The 17403-nt window shown below is 43.5% G+C and overlaps 2 protein-coding genes and 1 long non-coding RNA gene across 3 annotated transcripts; 2 read left to right on the top strand and 1 right to left on the bottom strand.

The window, feature by feature from the left end:
- Positions 1–1403: 1403 nt before the first annotated feature.
- LOC108933927 (SUZ domain-containing protein 1-like) lies at positions 1404–5547 on the top strand. Its single transcript, XM_018751350.2, has 4 exons — positions 1404–1599; positions 3962–4011; positions 4366–4635; positions 4759–5547. Exons 1-4 carry the CDS (start codon positions 1549–1551, stop codon positions 4868–4870), a joined length of 483 nt encoding a protein of 160 aa, XP_018606866.1. The 5' UTR covers positions 1404–1548; the 3' UTR covers positions 4871–5547.
- Positions 5540–8695, bottom strand: LOC108933928 (uncharacterized). Its single transcript, XR_001966097.2, has 2 exons — positions 8626–8695; positions 5540–6634 (listed from the first exon to the last, which is right to left on the bottom strand). It is a non-coding gene; the product is annotated as an uncharacterized LOC108933928 (long non-coding RNA).
- On the top strand, positions 7835–16532 carry necap2 (NECAP endocytosis associated 2). The gene is made up of 8 exons (XM_018751349.2): positions 7835–8147; positions 10797–10897; positions 12009–12113; positions 12977–13058; positions 13265–13373; positions 13448–13601; positions 13781–13865; positions 15066–16532. Exons 1-8 carry the CDS (start codon positions 8056–8058, stop codon positions 15106–15108), a joined length of 771 nt encoding a protein of 256 aa, XP_018606865.1. The 5' UTR covers positions 7835–8055; the 3' UTR covers positions 15109–16532.
- The last annotated feature ends 871 nt before the right edge of the window (positions 16533–17403 follow it).

Genomic DNA, 17403 nt, shown 5'->3' with positions numbered 1-17403 from the left:
GTTGAGATTTTCCATTCTTTGGGTTTAAAGTAAAAATATAGCAGTAGGTGCAATTTTTATATCAGGGTGCAAAAAAAGAAAGCATTAAATTTATGTGCATTGCTTACATTAACAATTACCTACACTTTCTAAAGCTTACTATGTCCTTTGGGCTGTATATGAATGACAAAGCGCAGCTGATTTATTGGAATGTATAATGATAAATATATTTATCCATTCATCGGTCCCTTGGAGTTCTTAACCGGCTATAATGTGGGGATTTTTGGCAGCAAGTCAGGTAGGGAGAAACAGGTTCCTGTTCCTCAGTGATGGATTACAACACCGATCACATACCCAGTAAAAAAGAAAAAAACATTAATACTTGCACGTGATCCATCTTGACAAGGACCAGGGTTCACCACTGTTTTAAGTTGTTGTACATAAATGCCTGGAGCATTTTCTGACCTTTCTAAGTTCACAATTAGCTCTATCATTCTTAATCATGACATGTTTATCATGTTATTATTAATATTATTGTAATTTTATAGCTCTGAGGGCAGTATCAGCAAACAGTCTACAATTTCAGACTCACCTATTACTGGATCTGTATTGCAAAAAAATCAGTTACTTAGAAAAAAATCTAAATTAGCATCTTTTTCACGGCAGCAGTGGGTTGCAAGCACAAGCCCTTAACCACCTATAAGATTTCTTCTAAACTGAGATTAGATGATCTCAGTGTTTACGTAATACTTTTATAGCTGTATCTTTGATTTTATTTTTCCAGGTAAAATCGAATTAAGATTAGTATGTTTTTAAAGTCTTAACTAAGGCAAAAAGAATTAACAAAAAAATTAAAAACTTGTTATTATTGTTATATAACAACAACAACAACAATAATAATAATAAACATAGTTTTTCATAATAATCAGATAATTTTTTGTATCATACTTAAAAAGACTTATGTAGCAATCATGCACATCATGGACATCAACGTTAAATCGTTATTCAGCAAAACTTATACAAATTTCATCTTTTTACATAGCAGTTTATATGTGTATTTGTAATCTGTTTTAGAATTGATTTTAAGGAGTTATGTGTACGGTACGAACTTGCTGTAACTCGCCTTGGACAATCAGGCTAAATAATAATAATGATAATAATAAAATGAAAAAAATAAAATAAAATAATAAAAAAGATAATAATAAGAAGAAGAATGATTTTGTTTAATAGTGAGTATGCACATAATCTACATTTAGCGTGAATTCTATTCTGTCAAGTGAAATTAGAATACAATTAACCATCAAACTAGAATATATCCTTCGGTAGCGAGAATGTAACGAGAAACGTCGAAGTGACTGGAGCGAAAGCGAGGCAGAGCTTTCGGCAGCTGCGCGTTCCCGCGCCCTCGCGCTTCCATCGAAGGGGAACTCCGCCCTTTCTCGTGTCGTTGCGCGCTCGCGTCTGCGCGCAGGCAGGCAGGCGGGCATTCCTGGCCCGAGTGTGCATGTCTATGTATGTGTGTGTATATCTGTGTGAGTGTGAGTGTGGCCGGGCCTGGGACACTGTAACATGGAAGATGAGGAGGTTGCTGAGAGCTGGGAGGAAGCAGCGGACAGCGGGGTAAGGCACGATGGGACGCGCGGAGGAGAACGGCTGGCCGGACAGCCGTGGACGTGCCGTGGTGGTGGTGCTTCGGCGGCGCGCGGCGCTCGTAGCCTAGTGAATGAGTAAAAACAGGAGGAGCGACTGAGTCTGAGGCCACCGCTCGCTCGGGAAGGCCCGTCCGATACCCCGGGGTGCCGCTCGGGAACTAGGCCACCGCCTAGAGGGGGCTGCACCGACGGGCTATTTTAGGAGGGTTGATTCACGATGGAAAATGGAGACACGAGCGAGCGCGAGCTGAGCGCAGACGACCGACGTGCGACGCGTTCGACGTGGTGGAGCGACGGGACTGCAGTGCTGAGGATGGAGGTGTCGAAGACGCCGAGCCGAGCGGCCCGTTCCGGCGGCGCGGCGGCTGCTGCTGTGCTGTTCTCCCGCACCCAGCCCCCGGCTGTCCGGGCCGTGGCGGGTCGGCTCGGGCTGAGGGGGCAGCTGCTCCCCGGCTGCGTGCGGCTTGCTGCTGGTGCCCGTCCTCCTGCTGCTCCGTGTACGGCAGACACAACACGAACGCGCAGCGTAACGTCCGCGCGAACGGGAGGTGTCGATGTTGCTTCAGTACGAGAAGCGAAGCAAAGGGATGTGGAGCCCCGGAGTAAGTTTGACAGACATGTTACCCGTGTGCGTGTTCCTATGTATGTGTACGTCGTGTGAAGCGAATGGGTGGAAGCTGCGAAAGGGCGGCGCTCGGAACCGTTGGAAGCCGCACACGCCGCCGCCGCCGCCGCTCAGTCACACACTTAGAAACTAGCAGCTCAGTTCGGCTATTTTCGCCGCGTTGACAGCGGTGCGAAGCCCCCCGGCGCTGACTGAGAGAGAAGGCGAGAAAAGTGAAATGGGGATGAAACTTTGCAACGATATGCGCAGTTCAAAATCCCATGAGTCAGTGCGAACCGAGGAGCCTCGAGCTCAACCGAACCGAACCGAGTGCGGACAGCATTGGCCGTCATGTAGCGGCAATGTGACGTTTCTGTGTCGTTTCGCCGCATTTTTTTATATATTGTCTTGACAATTACGTTCGTCAGAACAGCAACACGATTAAATGTTTTGTCATGTTGCTGGGAGTTGAGTTTGTCGGCTCAAATCTCAGCGGTTTGGGTCTGGTACTCACTTGCTTGGACCCAAGTTGTTTTGGATTCTTTAACGTTATAACGTGAAACCAGGTCTTTTTAAGGCTCATTTTGTGCACAGAAATCCAGTGAATCGGAGCTCCTCTTATCTTTCATGTGCTTGACAGCTTTGTCCAGGGCAGCTCTCAATATTTAAGAACTTTACCATGATTTACCTATTCAGGTGGAATGTTATTCCTATAGTAATAACAAGGTAAGTAATCTGTGTAGTGTTTTTAGCCCACACACCTTATTCACCGCGGTGACTTGCACTGCTAGGTGGACTACTTGCACTGGGTCGCTCATCCATGCATCATGGAACACACACACACGCTCTCACTCACTCACTCACTCGCACACTATGGGTGAACCTCAACGGCATGTCTTTGGAGTGTGGGAGGAAACCAGAGCACCCGAAGGAAACCCACACAGACATGGGGAGAACATGCAAACTCCACACAGACTGAGCGGGGATCGATCCCACATCCTCTCGCACCACCCAGGCACTGTGAGACAGCAGCACTACGTGCCGTGCTGCTGTGCCGCCCACCGTGCCATTTTTCCTGATTCACCAGTTCCTCGGCTACCTGTTCGTACCGCTGTACCAGAGTGCGATTACACCTGCTTCGTCTGAGTATTCCATCAGCAGTCATATTTGTAATTTTTATTCTTTTACACAGTGATTGTGTATGAAAATGTTTTTTCTGTAAATATTTTAGTCTTTGTATATGATTAGATTATGTGTTCCTTTGGGAGGATGTGTGCACGTTTTATGCCGTCTCCCTCAAATGTGTATTTCGTGATTCTTAGGCCTGGTTGTGGAAATGTCATGGAGTGGGCTTGGGGTCTCAAAGAATGCTGCGAAGCCTGGCGTTTGTAGTAGGGATGTTGAAATGTGCATTTATTCATTTAGCTGATTCTTGAGCAGCGGTGATTGTAAATTTAAAAAAAAAAAAAAAAGGCAAAGGTTAAAATGGATTGGTTTATAATTCTTTGTGGTTACATCTGCTGGTTCACCGCAGCCTTGTTGCAGAGTTTTGCATGTAGGGGTGGAATTTATGTACGGTGTGTTTAGAATTTTTACCAGGATGTAGGATATGTGGGACTGATATTTCGGCCTTTGAATAATTATAGCTTCCGTTGAAGTCTGACTCAGCTCTCTTGCCTTTACTCTGTAAATTACTGTGCTTTACACTTCTGCTTACTTATTGCAGGAGATAGAAAGAAGACTGGAGGCAAAGCTGAAAATCAGCCAGAAAGAGAAGTGAGTGATGCTTGCATGAATATTTAATTTAGGATAACTGTCTTGATATAGCTGGTACTTTCCTCTAAAGTGCCAATGTTTAGCTGCTTATTTTGACTCATAGTCACAGCTGGATAATTTTAATTGTAGAAATTCAGGATAAGTACCTTACTCAGGGGTACTACAGCAGGAGAGGGGACTTGAACTTAGGTCCTTAAAGTACTAGGCAGCAGCTCTGCTATTTACTTGTCACTTTTTTTCAAACCTGTGATGGCTCTGCAATACCAGATTGGCGCCTAAATGTTGGAAGTGCTTTTCTCATTAGGTTTGTTTTTTCTTTTGGTTGATTCCGGAGCATGAACTTTTCTTGAACAGGAAGTCGAGCAGCAGCTCTGGACGCTCGCCCATGAGGACAGCCGTTGTGATCCAGGACGATTCGCTCCCTGCTGCGCCCCCACCCCAGATCCGAATACTGAAGCGGCCCTCGAGCAATGGTTCCCTGGGTTCTGCTGCAGCCTCCACTCGGCCCATGCCGCAGGTGAAGTCCCTGGCTCAGCGGGAGGCTGAGTATGCGGAGGCCAGGAGGAGAATCCTGGGCAGCGCCAGTCCCGATGACATCCCTCAGGATAGGCCGAGCACAGACAGGTAAACGGTTCATGTGCTTGTAAACCTTTCATATTTATCTACTCTTCAGGTCCGTTCTATTGCAGACCATCGCTTTCTTGCTCTGATGTGTTATCGTTTGCCTTTGCCCCCTCTGTTTCCCAGGCCAGTGCGGATGACCGCCCCCCCCTCTTTGGAGGACTGTCGGCTGAACAATCACGCAATCCGCCAGCCCACTGGCCCAGATGGTACACAGGGCTTTCGCCAGCGCAGATAGAGAGGAAAGCGGGGAGGGGGAGAGGAGTAGCAGTTTTGCCTTGGGAATGAATGGAGCTAGGGTTTGAAATGGTCTAAAATGTAATGCTGATAATAAGAAAGGATTGGGAATATTGTGCAATTATAAAGAGAGCATATTTCCTCCCTCGCCCTTCTGAAAGTTACCTTTACCCTGCAGCCACAAAAGTTCCTTGTCTAGTACGTGTGACTGAGAGGAGGGGGGTTCCTGAGAAGTGAGGGGCAAATCTCATCTGCCCCCCCACCCAGTCGACACTGTGACGAAGCCATTGCTTCTTCAGGACTTGGGTCACTGTGACACGCCTCTAAGTCCTCTCCCAGCGGCCTCCCCGACCCTTCCCTTTTGGTTTGCAACCGACCGGGACCTCAAGCACGGGCAGCTCTACCGAGTAAAAGATGAAGGGGGAATTACGCAAAAGGAGACGCAGACTCGGCGCACAAGACGGAAAGACGGGGATACAGCAGCTGTAAGGAGAGAGCTGATCGCAGCGAGACACCGGCACTGGGTGCCATTTTTCTCAAGCAATAAAACTGATGTCATTGAGGATCACTGCCCCTGCACACTGTCAACTTGTCAACCTGTCAGTGTAATAACTATCGATATTGCCTATTTCAGTTTTAAGTTCAGTTTGATTACTTTGGTGATTATAATTGTGTGTGCGTGTTTTTTTTTTTTTTTTTTTATGGTAAGAGGCTCAGAGGTGTAATTTGGAAAAGTCGGTTTTATGTACAGCTCTGGTTTACAGTTGTAAACCTTTTGTTAGCTTTTTTTGCTGAAGATTGTGCTGATTTCTATTTAAAAAGAAAAAGTAGCTATAAAAGTCAATGGGTTAGTGAAATAAATTTTAAAATGGCTTTTTATGAGTAGTTCAAAGTCTTTTAATTTGTGCAAGCGTTGAAGAATTATGATTTTTGGACAGAAAAAATGTCAAGGAAAGCCAAATGTGTTATTCTGGTGGATGCCCATGAATGAGAGGACGAACCTGTGCAAAAGTGTTTTTTAGCATTTTTGTAGATTTATACGTCTATTTGGAGAGGCTTGTTAACATTTCCGGTGTAATAATTCTTTCATCCCTGTCTCTAAAGTTTGTGCCACAGAGCATCTTTATGTTTCTTCCAGTGTGTACAGTACTGTTAGGACCTGGATTACAATTATGAGGAGGAAAAAAGTGCTTGAATAAGGGTGGAGAGAGCTGGACTGGTGTGCGGAAATGTAAAAGCAGAAAACGTCTAAATGTGTGCGGTCAGCATGCCCATTTAAAGGTTTATAGTGTGTGTAATGGGTAAACCAAAGACGGAGAATGCATCATTTTGGAACGTTTGACTGCAGCTTGCGAAACGTCATTTAGAACTTCAGAAAGCAGTCGAGAAATGGGTTTGCAAATCATGAAACTGGGTAATTTATTCTGTTCTTCACATTACAAGATGTATCAGAGGCCTTAATAATTAGATGTATCAGAATCCAACTGTTTTCTGGGTTCCTCTTGCTTAGCGATGTATACCACAGGGATTGGACTGTAAGGATACTTGACAGAAATGGTATTTTTAAGTCGAGGGGTGTCCACACCTCCTTGGACACTGTCCACCTCTCTCCCCCTGAACCTGTGTGACCTTGATGGACAGCTGGAAGCCCTGAATCGGTATGGTCGGAGGCTGCTGTCGTACTTCTGGGAGTTGAGCACGATGTCGGTCTGTAGCCTCCAAGTGGGATTGAGAAGGAACGGATGCCAGGGTTTTCCTGTCTGAGCTTGAACACAGAAAACAGCCTGTAAATACTTTAAAGATGCCCTTTAATAAAATGTTTTGAAAAGAAAAATGGCTTAAAATAATGTGCGTATTTTTGAGTAGTTTAATTTTTCTACTTTGCTAAATTATGCATGTGTGCTTTTAGTTGCAATCGTTTATCTACCTATTGTTTAAATATCACCTAGAAAGCTTAGTTATTCTCCAAAGACTGGAAGGTGTGGTAGAATTCAGTTTTCACAGTATTTGACAGCATTGGTGTGTGGCAATGTTCCCGTAGCGTTTCAGAAAATGTTTTCTGTCATTGGCATGTTTTCCCAGCTTTTGAGAAATGTTTTGTTTTGTGTGATCGGAAGGCAGCAGAATGGAAAGGTTTCAGCTTTGCGAGTGAAAACTGTCCCATCAAGTGCCGTGACATTTGCGTCGGCTTTCTAACCTAGCTTAGTGTGATTTTTATTGCGGAAAGACTCGATAAAATGGAACACTGCGAAGAGGGCAGCATAAACCTCGCAATGCATCTATATGAACCAGAGCAGGCTGCGGTAGCCTTCGTTCTGCTTGGTCTCCCTCCCATGTGCACTTATGTGTTTGTTTTCGTCTTGTCTGTCCGGAATGTACGCATCCGTGTCTTTGCCTTTCGTTTCTGTCCATTCTGCATGTGTGACAAGATTGGACCTTTGCAGATGGCCTGAACCCAGTGGCTTGCCATCATCTGGTGACCTTTTAGCGTCCTGGATCTGTCGGCTCCTCGGAAAATGTTTCTGTATGTTCTAGATATCATATTTAATAAACAGTCTACCCGTAGAAGTGTGTAATACTGTGAAGTACGATTTTTGGCTGGGATTTTTGCTGACAGACTGGGTGTATTTGAAAGAATCAGCAGGAAAAGTTTGAGAACGTTCAACATTGATTGGCCAACTTTAGAAATGAAGCGAAGGCATCTAGAAATCCACTGCAAATAAGGAATGCATTGTGCCATTTGTCTAGACTGCTGTACAGGGCGGGCAATGAAATTTCTAATAGCCATAGCTAAACCAAATATGATGCCTTATACAGAAAGTTTCTTGCTGTGGCATGGTCAGTCCATCTAAAAGTGATACAATACACACAACGCCATCTGCGCAGCATCTAGTCAGTACTGATGTTCAAGAACATAAAGGCCGAGCAGTTTCGATGAAGAGGCGATACCTAAAACGCTACTCAAACGATGTAATTCTGTCAGGAAAAACCAGTTGTGGCCCTCTGATGCTGTTTTAGAGATTTTAAACAAAATTTTCTTTTGCGTGGAATGGCGCAGGTGCAGATAAAATAAAGTTGAATCTGCGCAGCGGCTGTTCAGGAGTTATGTTGAAGAACATAACCGTTCCTGGGGCAGTTACTGCGCAGCGATGATTCGCCTGACAGCCACATACACAGTGCGCCAAGATGGCAGAAGAAACTTACGAGTCTGTGATCTGTGTCAAACCAGAGGTTCACGTTTACCGGATCCCTCCCCGGGCAACAAATCGGGGGTATCGGTGAGTTTTCAAGTCTCGAGTTTCACGCCTTTCCTGTCCTCCCTTTAATGAATTAAAAGTAAAAATGAACCTAATAGTTGCATGGTGGGTGGTTTCAGGAAGCGCGAGGTTTCATCCATAATAACGGTGTCGTAAAGTAAACAAACGTACATAACGAGTCGGCAGCTTTTTCTGTGTGTGCTTGCCGCTTACCCGGTTGATTTTGTGGTTATTACAGTTAAACTGAAACTAGTAAGCACCTCCTCCTACACAGCGAATACTCAGTAATGAGATTAGTGGCTTTTGCTCAGTCCGGGAACGAAGTTGGTAATTCGTAGCTCCTGCACGTAGGTGTGCGTACACTGGCTGTTCTTACCGCGTAAAATGAAACATTGACGAATTTATCATGTTTTTGTTACAGCTGAATTATGAATAGATGTTTGTGATGAAAAAGGGTAGTCTTAAATTTCGGGATTTTTGTCAATAGTTGTTAACACACCGAATCGGGAGAGTTTAACGAGGCATGTCTGAAACACCTTTCGACTGAAGTGTTTTATGAGAAGTTCCTGCGATGAGTCGCTGTCGAAATGCTATATTGACAGAAACTGTTGCGACAAGAAGGACGGTGTCCGAACTGGGACAAAAAAGGTCGAACGTCACCGCCGTAGGCGTGACGAGGTCGGACAGAGACAGGCTTTTCACAGCTGCCATTCCAGCACATTCTGTGCGCGATGGACAGTCTGCTGCCTTTATATTTGTCCCCATTGCAAAAAAGTTTTGTTATGGATCCAAGGAACCCAAACTAAATCATTTCAGAATGGTTTGTGACTGGGGTGGGAGTGTCGTGGTGGTTAAAGCACTCCTTTCACATGCAAAGGTCGCAGGTTCGAATCCCACCTCCTGCTGCAGTGCGTTTGAACAAGGGATGTGTGCGGAATTGCTGCAGGAAAAATTACCGAGTTGTTTGAATTGGAGATAGCTGATGAAGTAGTTAAGGTTGCTGTCTTTCAACCCAAATGCAACAGGTTTGATTCCCACCTCCAGCTGTAGTACCATTGAGCAAGGTACTTACTCTAAAATTGTTTCAGTAAAATTTTCCAGCTGTGTAAATGGGTAAATAGTTGTAAGTTGTTTTGGAGAAAAGCCTCAGCTAAATCAATAAATGTAAAGCTGTGGCCCATGAAAGCTGTCCTAATGTGTAGTCAGTAGGTTCCAAGACTAACCACTAGGTGGCACTGTTGAGCCCCATGTGCCAATGGCTTGCGACCGCAGCAGGGGACTCATGGTGCCTGGTTTTTAGAGTCAGTCAAATTTTTCGGGGAGCAGCCAGTAATGTTGTGGTTAGTGTTATTGCCTTTCGACCGAAAGGTCGCAAGTTTGATTCCCCCCTCTGGCTGTAGTACCCCTCAGAAAGGTCCTTACCCTACATTGCTCTAGTAAAAATACCAAGCTGTATAAATGGGTTAATCGTTGTAAATTGCAGTCAGTTGATACTTGGGGGTATTAGGGGATTGGTTGTACATTTTGTATAGACTACAAGTATTGCCTGTTTTATGTTTTTCTAATAACACTTTACAGTTTTCAAACCTTTATTTTAGCTATGTGGGGGGCATGGTGGCGCAGAGGGTTTGGCCTGTGCCTGCTCTTGGGTGGGTCTGGGGTTTGAGTCCCGCTTGGGGTGCCTTGCAACAGACTGGCGTCCCATCCTGGGTGTCCCCCCCAGCCTTGCACCCTGTGTTGCTGGGTTCAGCTCTGGCTTAACATAGAATGCAAAATGGAAAGTTCTCGGTGGAAAGAACGTGTTTGCGAAGCCTCCTTATCTGAGGCTTCCACAGTGCAGCTGCTGATGTGCAGACTGTTAGCTGTAATCTCTACAAAAAACCCTTAAATCATACGCCCTTCATCTATTAAAAGGTTTCACTTTGTTGAATAAAACTAATAATGCTAAACTGAAACGCTTAACTGTAAGCAGAAATTTGCTCTCTCATTTCAGTAACAATCAGCCAAACCATATTTTTCCACTTTAATAATAATAGTAATAATTAATTGTAGGCGGCATAGTGATTTACTGATTTCAATGTTGGATATCCAGAAGGGGAAATGAAAAATGAATATGAATTTCTTTATTGAAATATAATCCCGGGTATGTATGAATGTGTACATACTGTACACACACACACACACACACACACACACACGTAATGTCTACAACCGCTTGTCCTGAGTGGGGTCACGACAAGCTGGGGTCTAGCCCAGCAGTAAAGGGCGCAGGGCTGGAGGGGGCGCACTCCAGATGGGACGCTAGTCCTCCGCAGGGCACCTCAAGTGGGACTCGAACCCTAGACCCGCCACAGAGCAGGCTCCAGTCAAACCCACTGCACCCCCCCCCCCCCCCCCCCATATATACGTGGCTGTAAAATATTGAGCTGTAAGTTTAATGGCAGGATCTGCTATGTAGCAAATTAACATTACATCTGATTGTTTTTCCGTACATTCCCAGCTTATGAATATTTCACATTTCTGCAGAAGCCTGTTGTACTATCACTGAAGGGTAGAGCACTATTGTTGTCGGGTATTGTTTGAGATTGGAATGGTTTATTTATGGTTTGTGTTGCCAGGTGGTGTTTGTTGCATTGTGGATTCTTACTTTTTTGTGTGCTTTTTCCTCAGGGCGGCTGACTGGAAGTTGGAGGAGCCGGCCTGGAGCGGCAGACTAAGGATCACCGCCAAGGGAAAAGTGGCCTTTATTAAGTTGGAGGACAAGACGTCTGGTTAGACCCCGCCGGCATGCTGCGGCTGAACTTTGTGTAGTTCCACTTTTTGGAGCTTATGGGGAACTCCACCAGCACTGATGATTTCATTATGCTCTTTCCCTTCCCCAGAAATCTCAAAATGTTTTTTTCTGTGAGCGATAACACTGGTACATTTTGGGGGGAAAAAAAAAAATCCCTGATTGAATATGTTAATAGCAGCGTCATAGATTCCTGCGAGCCTTTTGCTATATTCCAGACTCCTCTGCACCTGTTTAGACCCAGTAATTATTATTAACCTTTATTTAGTTATACTCCTTTATACCACATGCCTTGAAGTGATACAGCATACTTCTTGTATTTATTTAGCATAAGTATCTTGATCAGGGGTACTTCAACAGCATTGTGACTGAGAGTCACATTGGGGACATTTTTGGATTGGAAGGTGACAGTCCTAACAAATATCCCATCTGCTACACCCATGCGTTCATGCAGAACAGGGTTAGAAGTTTGAAACTGCTAGAAAACAGCCACTTTTGTTCATCAGGCATGAAGAAATGCGTCTCCTTCGGGACGAAACTTTTTTCAGAAACACGGGTCCAGTTCTCTCTTAAAGGTGCAGGAAAACTTCCTGTGAATATATGGGAAATTTTATGGTGTCCAAAAAAATTAAACAAAAAGATTAGTTTGGTCGGAATTTCTCTTTAAGACTATGCAGCACTATTCAGAAGTGTGAGTATACACGGGGAACTTAGACAGTACTTGTATGGGTTTGGAATTGAAAAGAAGAGTCCAAGAAAGTTTCCTGCGCCTCTGGGAACTGCTGCGGAAGAGCTGGGAAGACATGATGACTCATTTCTTGCTGAAATTTGTTGACTGGATACCTTTTCGGGGTGGGAAATCTAGTTTCCAGCATGTGCCCTCAGTTTTTTGACCGGTGCTGTACTGTCCTGAATGACCTCTGTCATTTGGATTCCCCAAAGAAAGAACACGCACTACACTTCCTCACGACCCTGGGAGTGCAGCTGTTTATTGATTTTTTTCATCATAACACTGTGCTTGATGTGATGATTGTGACTGGTGTGTGAGAGCGTGAAGCATGCTTACTGCTCTTGTGCTCCCTGGTTCTCAGGAGAGCTGTTTGCCCAGGCCCCTGTTGAGCAGTACCCTGGCTCCTCGGTGGAAGCCGTCACTGACTCCAGCCGGTACTTTGTGGTGCGGATAGAGGACGGCAATGGTAAGACTTCAGCTTTAACCTTGGTTTCCCACGCTGTATGTTGACTAATGCACCTATGCTATCTGTCCGACGACCTTTACTTTCTTCCCTCGTAGCATAGTGGTTAGAGCTTCTCCCTTTGGACCCAAAGGTCACAGGTTCAAATCTCACCTCTGGCTGTAGTGCCCTTGAGCAAGGGACTTACCCTGAATTGCTCCAGTTAAAAAAAAAAAAAAAAAAAAAAAATTACCCAGCTGTATGAATGGGTAAATAAATAATCGTAAGTCGATTAACGTCGTAAGTTGCTTCGGAAAAAAGCGTCAGCGAAATGAATAAATGCAAACGGTGATGTGTTTATGCAAGGAGAGCTGGGCTGGAAATCATCACGTGTCTCCACATTCATTTAGGTTTCCAAGTGTCTGGAAATATTATGTGTTGAAGCTGTATGTGAAGCTAAAACTAACAAAGTAAAGACTTGTGCATGGACAAATATCTAGGGGGCAGTTTGTAGCATAGTGGTTAGCGCTGCTGCCTTTGGATCTACTGGTTCAGTTTCCACCTCTAGCTGCAGCACCCCTGAGCAAGGGATCTACCCCAAATTGCTCCAGTAAAATTACCCAGCTGTATAAATGGTCAAATACCTTAACACTGCAAGGTTAAATAAATTAATAAATATAATGATGTTCACACCATTTTTGAACATGCCCCTAACATTTGTAACGATACATAAAATCTTCACTGGATCTTTTCTTTTTGGAAAACCTTGTGTGAATTTGACTTGGAATATGATTGCAAAGTCTATGTAATGTGTGTTGTGTCGGTGTGGTGGGTTTCACCTTTGTGAGCTCATTGTTTTGAGGTTCTCTTGCTACTCTTCGCTACAGGACGCCATGCCTTCATTGGTCTGGGTTTTGCAGATCGCGGTGACTCCTTCGACTTCAACGTAGCTCTGCAGGACCATTTCAAGTGAGTGACATCTGCACTCTGCCAGTACTCTGTAGTGTGTTACTAATGCTCAAAGTGAGGAAATTCAGACTGTGTGTAGTATGTGCATAGGGGAAGTGCTGATTTAGTTCAAATGTTTTCTATTTTTGAGTGGATTTCAGTTTGTTTTTATCTAAATTCTGTATTTGTTCACTATTTATTTAAGCTTTCTTTTCCCTTCGCTTTAGGTGGGTCAGACAGGAGAGCGAACTAGCAAAACAGGAGGCAACTCAGAGTGCAGCTCCCAAACTGGACCTGGGCTTCAAGGAAGGGCAGACCATCAAGATAAACATTGGGGTGAGTTGGGCTTAGGAGTTGAGGAACAGGTAGGTCAGACACTTCAAATGACACGTTTCTTCTTTTGCCCCAAGAACATTAAGAAGAAAGAGCCCCAGTCACCTGGATCTGCAAAGTCTCGCCCTGTGGGTGGTGGACTACTCCCACCCCCACCAGGAGTGAAGGGAGGAACCTTTCTACCCCCACCTGGAGTCCCAAAACCAGTAGCACCTGCTCAGGCTCCCACAGGTATCTCCACCTGTCCCACAACAACCAGCCTGTTCTGTGTGTCCTCTTTGTAATTTCCTGAGAAATTATTAGTGTAAATTGCTAATATCGTCGATATCTTGAACCCTAATGCATGTGATCAGACTATTAGCACAGGCTAGGAACAGTTGACTGCTTTCTCATTGTCTTCTTTCTCTCAGCTGCTCTCTTAGATTTTGGGGATGAAACTCCATCTACAAAGCCAACAGCAGATTTGTGGGGGGATTTCACTACTGCTCCTAGCAGGTCAGTCAAGTATGCGGACAAAAGTGCGCGTCCAATCGTCAAAAAATATTTGAATATTTTTTTTTTACTGTCATTATGGCATACAGTTTTTCTCTTTGCGAATTTACCCAGCTAGTGATGTATTTAAGTGAAAGTAACTCTCTTCGAGAGAGACAGCAATAACAGTTCCTATTTTGGCAGCAAAACATAAGTTTTGTAATCATAAGTAAATTAATAACTTGTAAAGTTTATATTAATGTTGGGTTGTTTCCGAACCGTGCTGAGGTCAAAGGACTAGCTAAGTTTGCTGCTTACTGTTAAATAATAAATAAAATTAAAAAAACACACTTTAAATAAATTTATACAGTGAGCATGGATTAATTTTCTTTTGATGTATCTAGTATCCTTGTGACAACTTATGTTTGTAGTTGTACAGGTTTTCCCCGCTATCCGAAAGTAGAGTGTTCCTATGAAATTTTTCGTAGGCCGAAATGGCGTAAAGCGAAGAAGCAATTACCATTAATTTATATGGGAAAATTTTTGAGCATTCCTAGACCCAAAAAATAACCTACCAAATCATACCAAATAACAAGTAAAACTTAATAGTACAAATGGTGCATGCGGGCAAGTTCAACGCATGCACAGTGTCTTCATTTTGTTCATCACGATCGAAACGCTTAATTACGTCCAGTTTTACGCTGAGCCTAACGCTCACGAGCTGTCTTAGGCTTTTCTGATACCTTAGGGCACGCCTTGCTAACGGGTGCACAAAATAAATCGAGATAAAACACAGATGCTCTGAGATACAGTTCAGAACTTTCAAAAAGCAGGGGGGGGGGGGATTCCTGAATAGAGTTTTGCATATTCACAGATTCTGTTCTGGTAAATCCATATAATGAACGTCCTCTGCTCTGAGCAGAACATAGCAGAAGCAGGGTAGTTAAAATGATGAGTTCTGCTGCAGTGCAACAGTTCATGTATATACTGTGGTTCATTTTCCTTTCTTTAATTCTAACAGAGTGCATATAGAGCTTGAACTGGACAATAAGCATCAACAAGCCTAAACACGTCCCACGTTCTACAGAGCCTGGCTCTGCTAGCGGCCAGATACGGCACTCGCCCCCGCTTGTTTCATGGGTGGTTTTCTGTGTTTGTTTGTTGTTTGTTGTTTGTTTGTTTCTCAGTTTTTGTTTCCCCCCCCCCCATTTCCCCCTTCTGCAGCTCCAGTAAGGACACAGTCCATTCGGGATGGGTGCAGTTTTAATTGAACGATGGACATATGCACACACACCGCACCGTGACCAAGGCATTCCTCTTGTTCCACCTGCATCACCTGGGCAGAACCAGGGATGAGAGAGAAATTGAAAGGTTTGAGACAGATTATCTGTCTGTAGTTCTGTTTGACCAATTGAGCAGTGTACTGTCTCCACTACAGGCATGCCATCTAACACTTACAAACATACTTACAGACACAAACATACTATTAGACCTATGCAAATGCTCTCTCTCACATACACACACACACACACACACACACACACACACACACACACACACACACACACACACACTATTACCAGCCTTCAGGCTTAGTTCTTTCTCACTATACTTTTTCTATGCAATTGGAAATACTTGTAACAAATCACTAACATTTAACTTGATTTGCTAATTCATTACTGTGGTTTTTGTTCAACTTTTTAGACAGCTGTCTGTATTGAAGAGCAGCTGTGTTTTGAACCATGGTAATTTTGAATGTAACATTCTCCCTCTCTGCCAGCTTTGGGAAAACTGGATACAGTCATGCATTCCATAGTGACGCTCCACTATGTGGAGATGTCATCGCTTGTTCTAGAATTGACTTTCTCCCTGTGCCTTAATTTTAGTGTTGTTTTTAAAATCTTTTCTTTTTCTCGTTCCCTTTATAACCTTATTATTACTCCCTGGATGTTTTTTTTTTTTTTTTTTCCCTGCTGCTCCTCTTCTCGCTCTAAACAGAAAACTGAAATGTAGTTTAAAGCGTACCTGTAATGATGCATCTATGAAGTAGTTGGATTACAAGGAATCTGTAATGTGTCCTTGTTTTTACACACAGCCCCAGTGTGAATTTCCACAAAGGATAGCACGCTCTGGGAAGCAAACTCTTGTGTGCAGGTGCTACAGACGATAGATACAGCTGAAGCTGCTGCACCAGTGGCCACTCTGCACAGATCTTAAGTAGTGGCATTTCCACTTCCTTAATCTGCTCAGCAGAAGCTGGTTAATCAGCTGTAGATTCTTGTCATAGCAATTTAATGGCCACCTTGTTGGTTTCTGGTGCCTGCTTTACAGCAAGTTCCTGTTCTCACAAGTGGCAGTGATTTGGTACATACGGCAGAAGTGGGGATGTGGGGGTCGGGTCGGGGCGGGGCGGGGGGGGTACTTGATAACATGCTGAATTAAATCTGATAACTGGCCTGACAAGGCAAGATAGTCGATGGATGGTTTCTTTTTGTTTTGCTTGATTTGATGACATATAAACCACGCCTCAATTTTGGGAAAGCCGCAGTCTTTTTTGTTCATTGTTTTGTCTGTATTTTCTGAATTTTGTTCAGTTTTAACCATGGTGCCTTTATAAAGGGTGGGTTGTTATGGGGTTTCAGAGGATTCCTTCAAATTGTGGACTTTTATGTAAAACAACTTATATAGATAAAAAAATCAAAATTTCATTGTAAGTAAACAGGATTGTCTGTTTATTATTTTGTGCTTTTTTATTGGTCTCAATTCAGTAAAGAAAATGTGAACTTATTGCTTTGCACAAATTTCTATTAATGTAAATGGAAAAAACAATAGTGACCTCAGCTATCATGATTTCAGGAGTGGGATTCGTTCAGTTGAAATATTTAATTCAGATCTAATTAATTCTCTTAACAGTAGAATATATTGGGATTCATGAGGCCAACGACTGGGCAACACTGACTTACTTGGCAACTAAAACAAGTATCCATCAACGGAATTTCAACGTCATTTCCCACTTTCTAATAACGTGCTGTGGCCAAAGTCGAGCATTCCTTGTGGATCTGTAACAGTCCCACAGACTCAACAGAAACTCGAGTAGAGAGATTTTTTTTTTTTTGCTATTTCAATATAACTGACAGCCTAAGGTGTGTATATGAGAGGGAGGTGTGGTCTTGGTAGGAGGAGTAACGGAATGACAATGACAACTTATGATTATGGCTTCTGTTTCCAAGGTGTCCCTAGTGTTTTATTGTGCTGCTATTGTGTGGAGCAGATATGTTGGGTCTCCCTCTTTCCGCTTAGCTTCGCTGCGTTTCACATGTGTGAGCCGCTTCTACAATTAATAATAAAAAAAAAAAAAAATTGAGGGGGCAAACTGCTGCTCCTGTTATATGAGAAAGGCCTCATCTATGGAGAAACTGCAACTGGTCAACACCGAGAAGGTGAGTGAAGAAGGCAATCATATGATAGTCAGATGAAATAAAGTAGTTAAAAGACCAACTTATTAGAGTTCAATAAAATGAACTCATAATATCAAACTTACATTCATCCATTGAGTTGATTT

The sequence above is a fragment of the Scleropages formosus genome, chromosome 2, assembly GCF_900964775.1.
Source record: "Scleropages formosus chromosome 2, fSclFor1.1, whole genome shotgun sequence".
NCBI lineage: Eukaryota > Metazoa > Chordata > Actinopteri > Osteoglossiformes > Osteoglossidae > Scleropages > Scleropages formosus.
The sequence above is the reverse complement of the archived record's forward strand: the minus strand, read 5'-3'. Positions and strand labels throughout refer to the sequence as shown.

What these genes read in the sequence shown, in the direction of transcription:
- LOC108933927 (XM_018751350.2), top strand. Translation starts at nt 1,549, where the DNA reads ATGGAAGATGAGGAGGTTGCTGAGAGCTGGGAGGAAGCAGCGGACAGC. An exon ending in AGGAAGCAGCGGACAGCGGG is followed by an intron (nt 1,600 to 3,961) that starts GTAAGGCACGAT and finishes TACTTATTGCAG; the next exon opens with GAGATAGAAAGAAGACTGGA. An exon ending in AAAATCAGCCAGAAAGAGAA is followed by an intron (nt 4,012 to 4,365) that starts GTGAGTGATGCT and finishes TTTCTTGAACAG; the next exon opens with GAAGTCGAGCAGCAGCTCTG.
- necap2 (XM_018751349.2), top strand. Translation starts at nt 8,056, where the DNA reads ATGGCAGAAGAAACTTACGAGTCTGTGATCTGTGTCAAACCAGAGGTT. An exon ending in GCGGATAGAGGACGGCAATG is followed by an intron (nt 12,114 to 12,976) that starts GTAAGACTTCAG and finishes TCTTCGCTACAG; the next exon opens with GACGCCATGCCTTCATTGGT. An exon ending in GCTCTGCAGGACCATTTCAA is followed by an intron (nt 13,059 to 13,264) that starts GTGAGTGACATC and finishes CCTTCGCTTTAG; the next exon opens with GTGGGTCAGACAGGAGAGCG.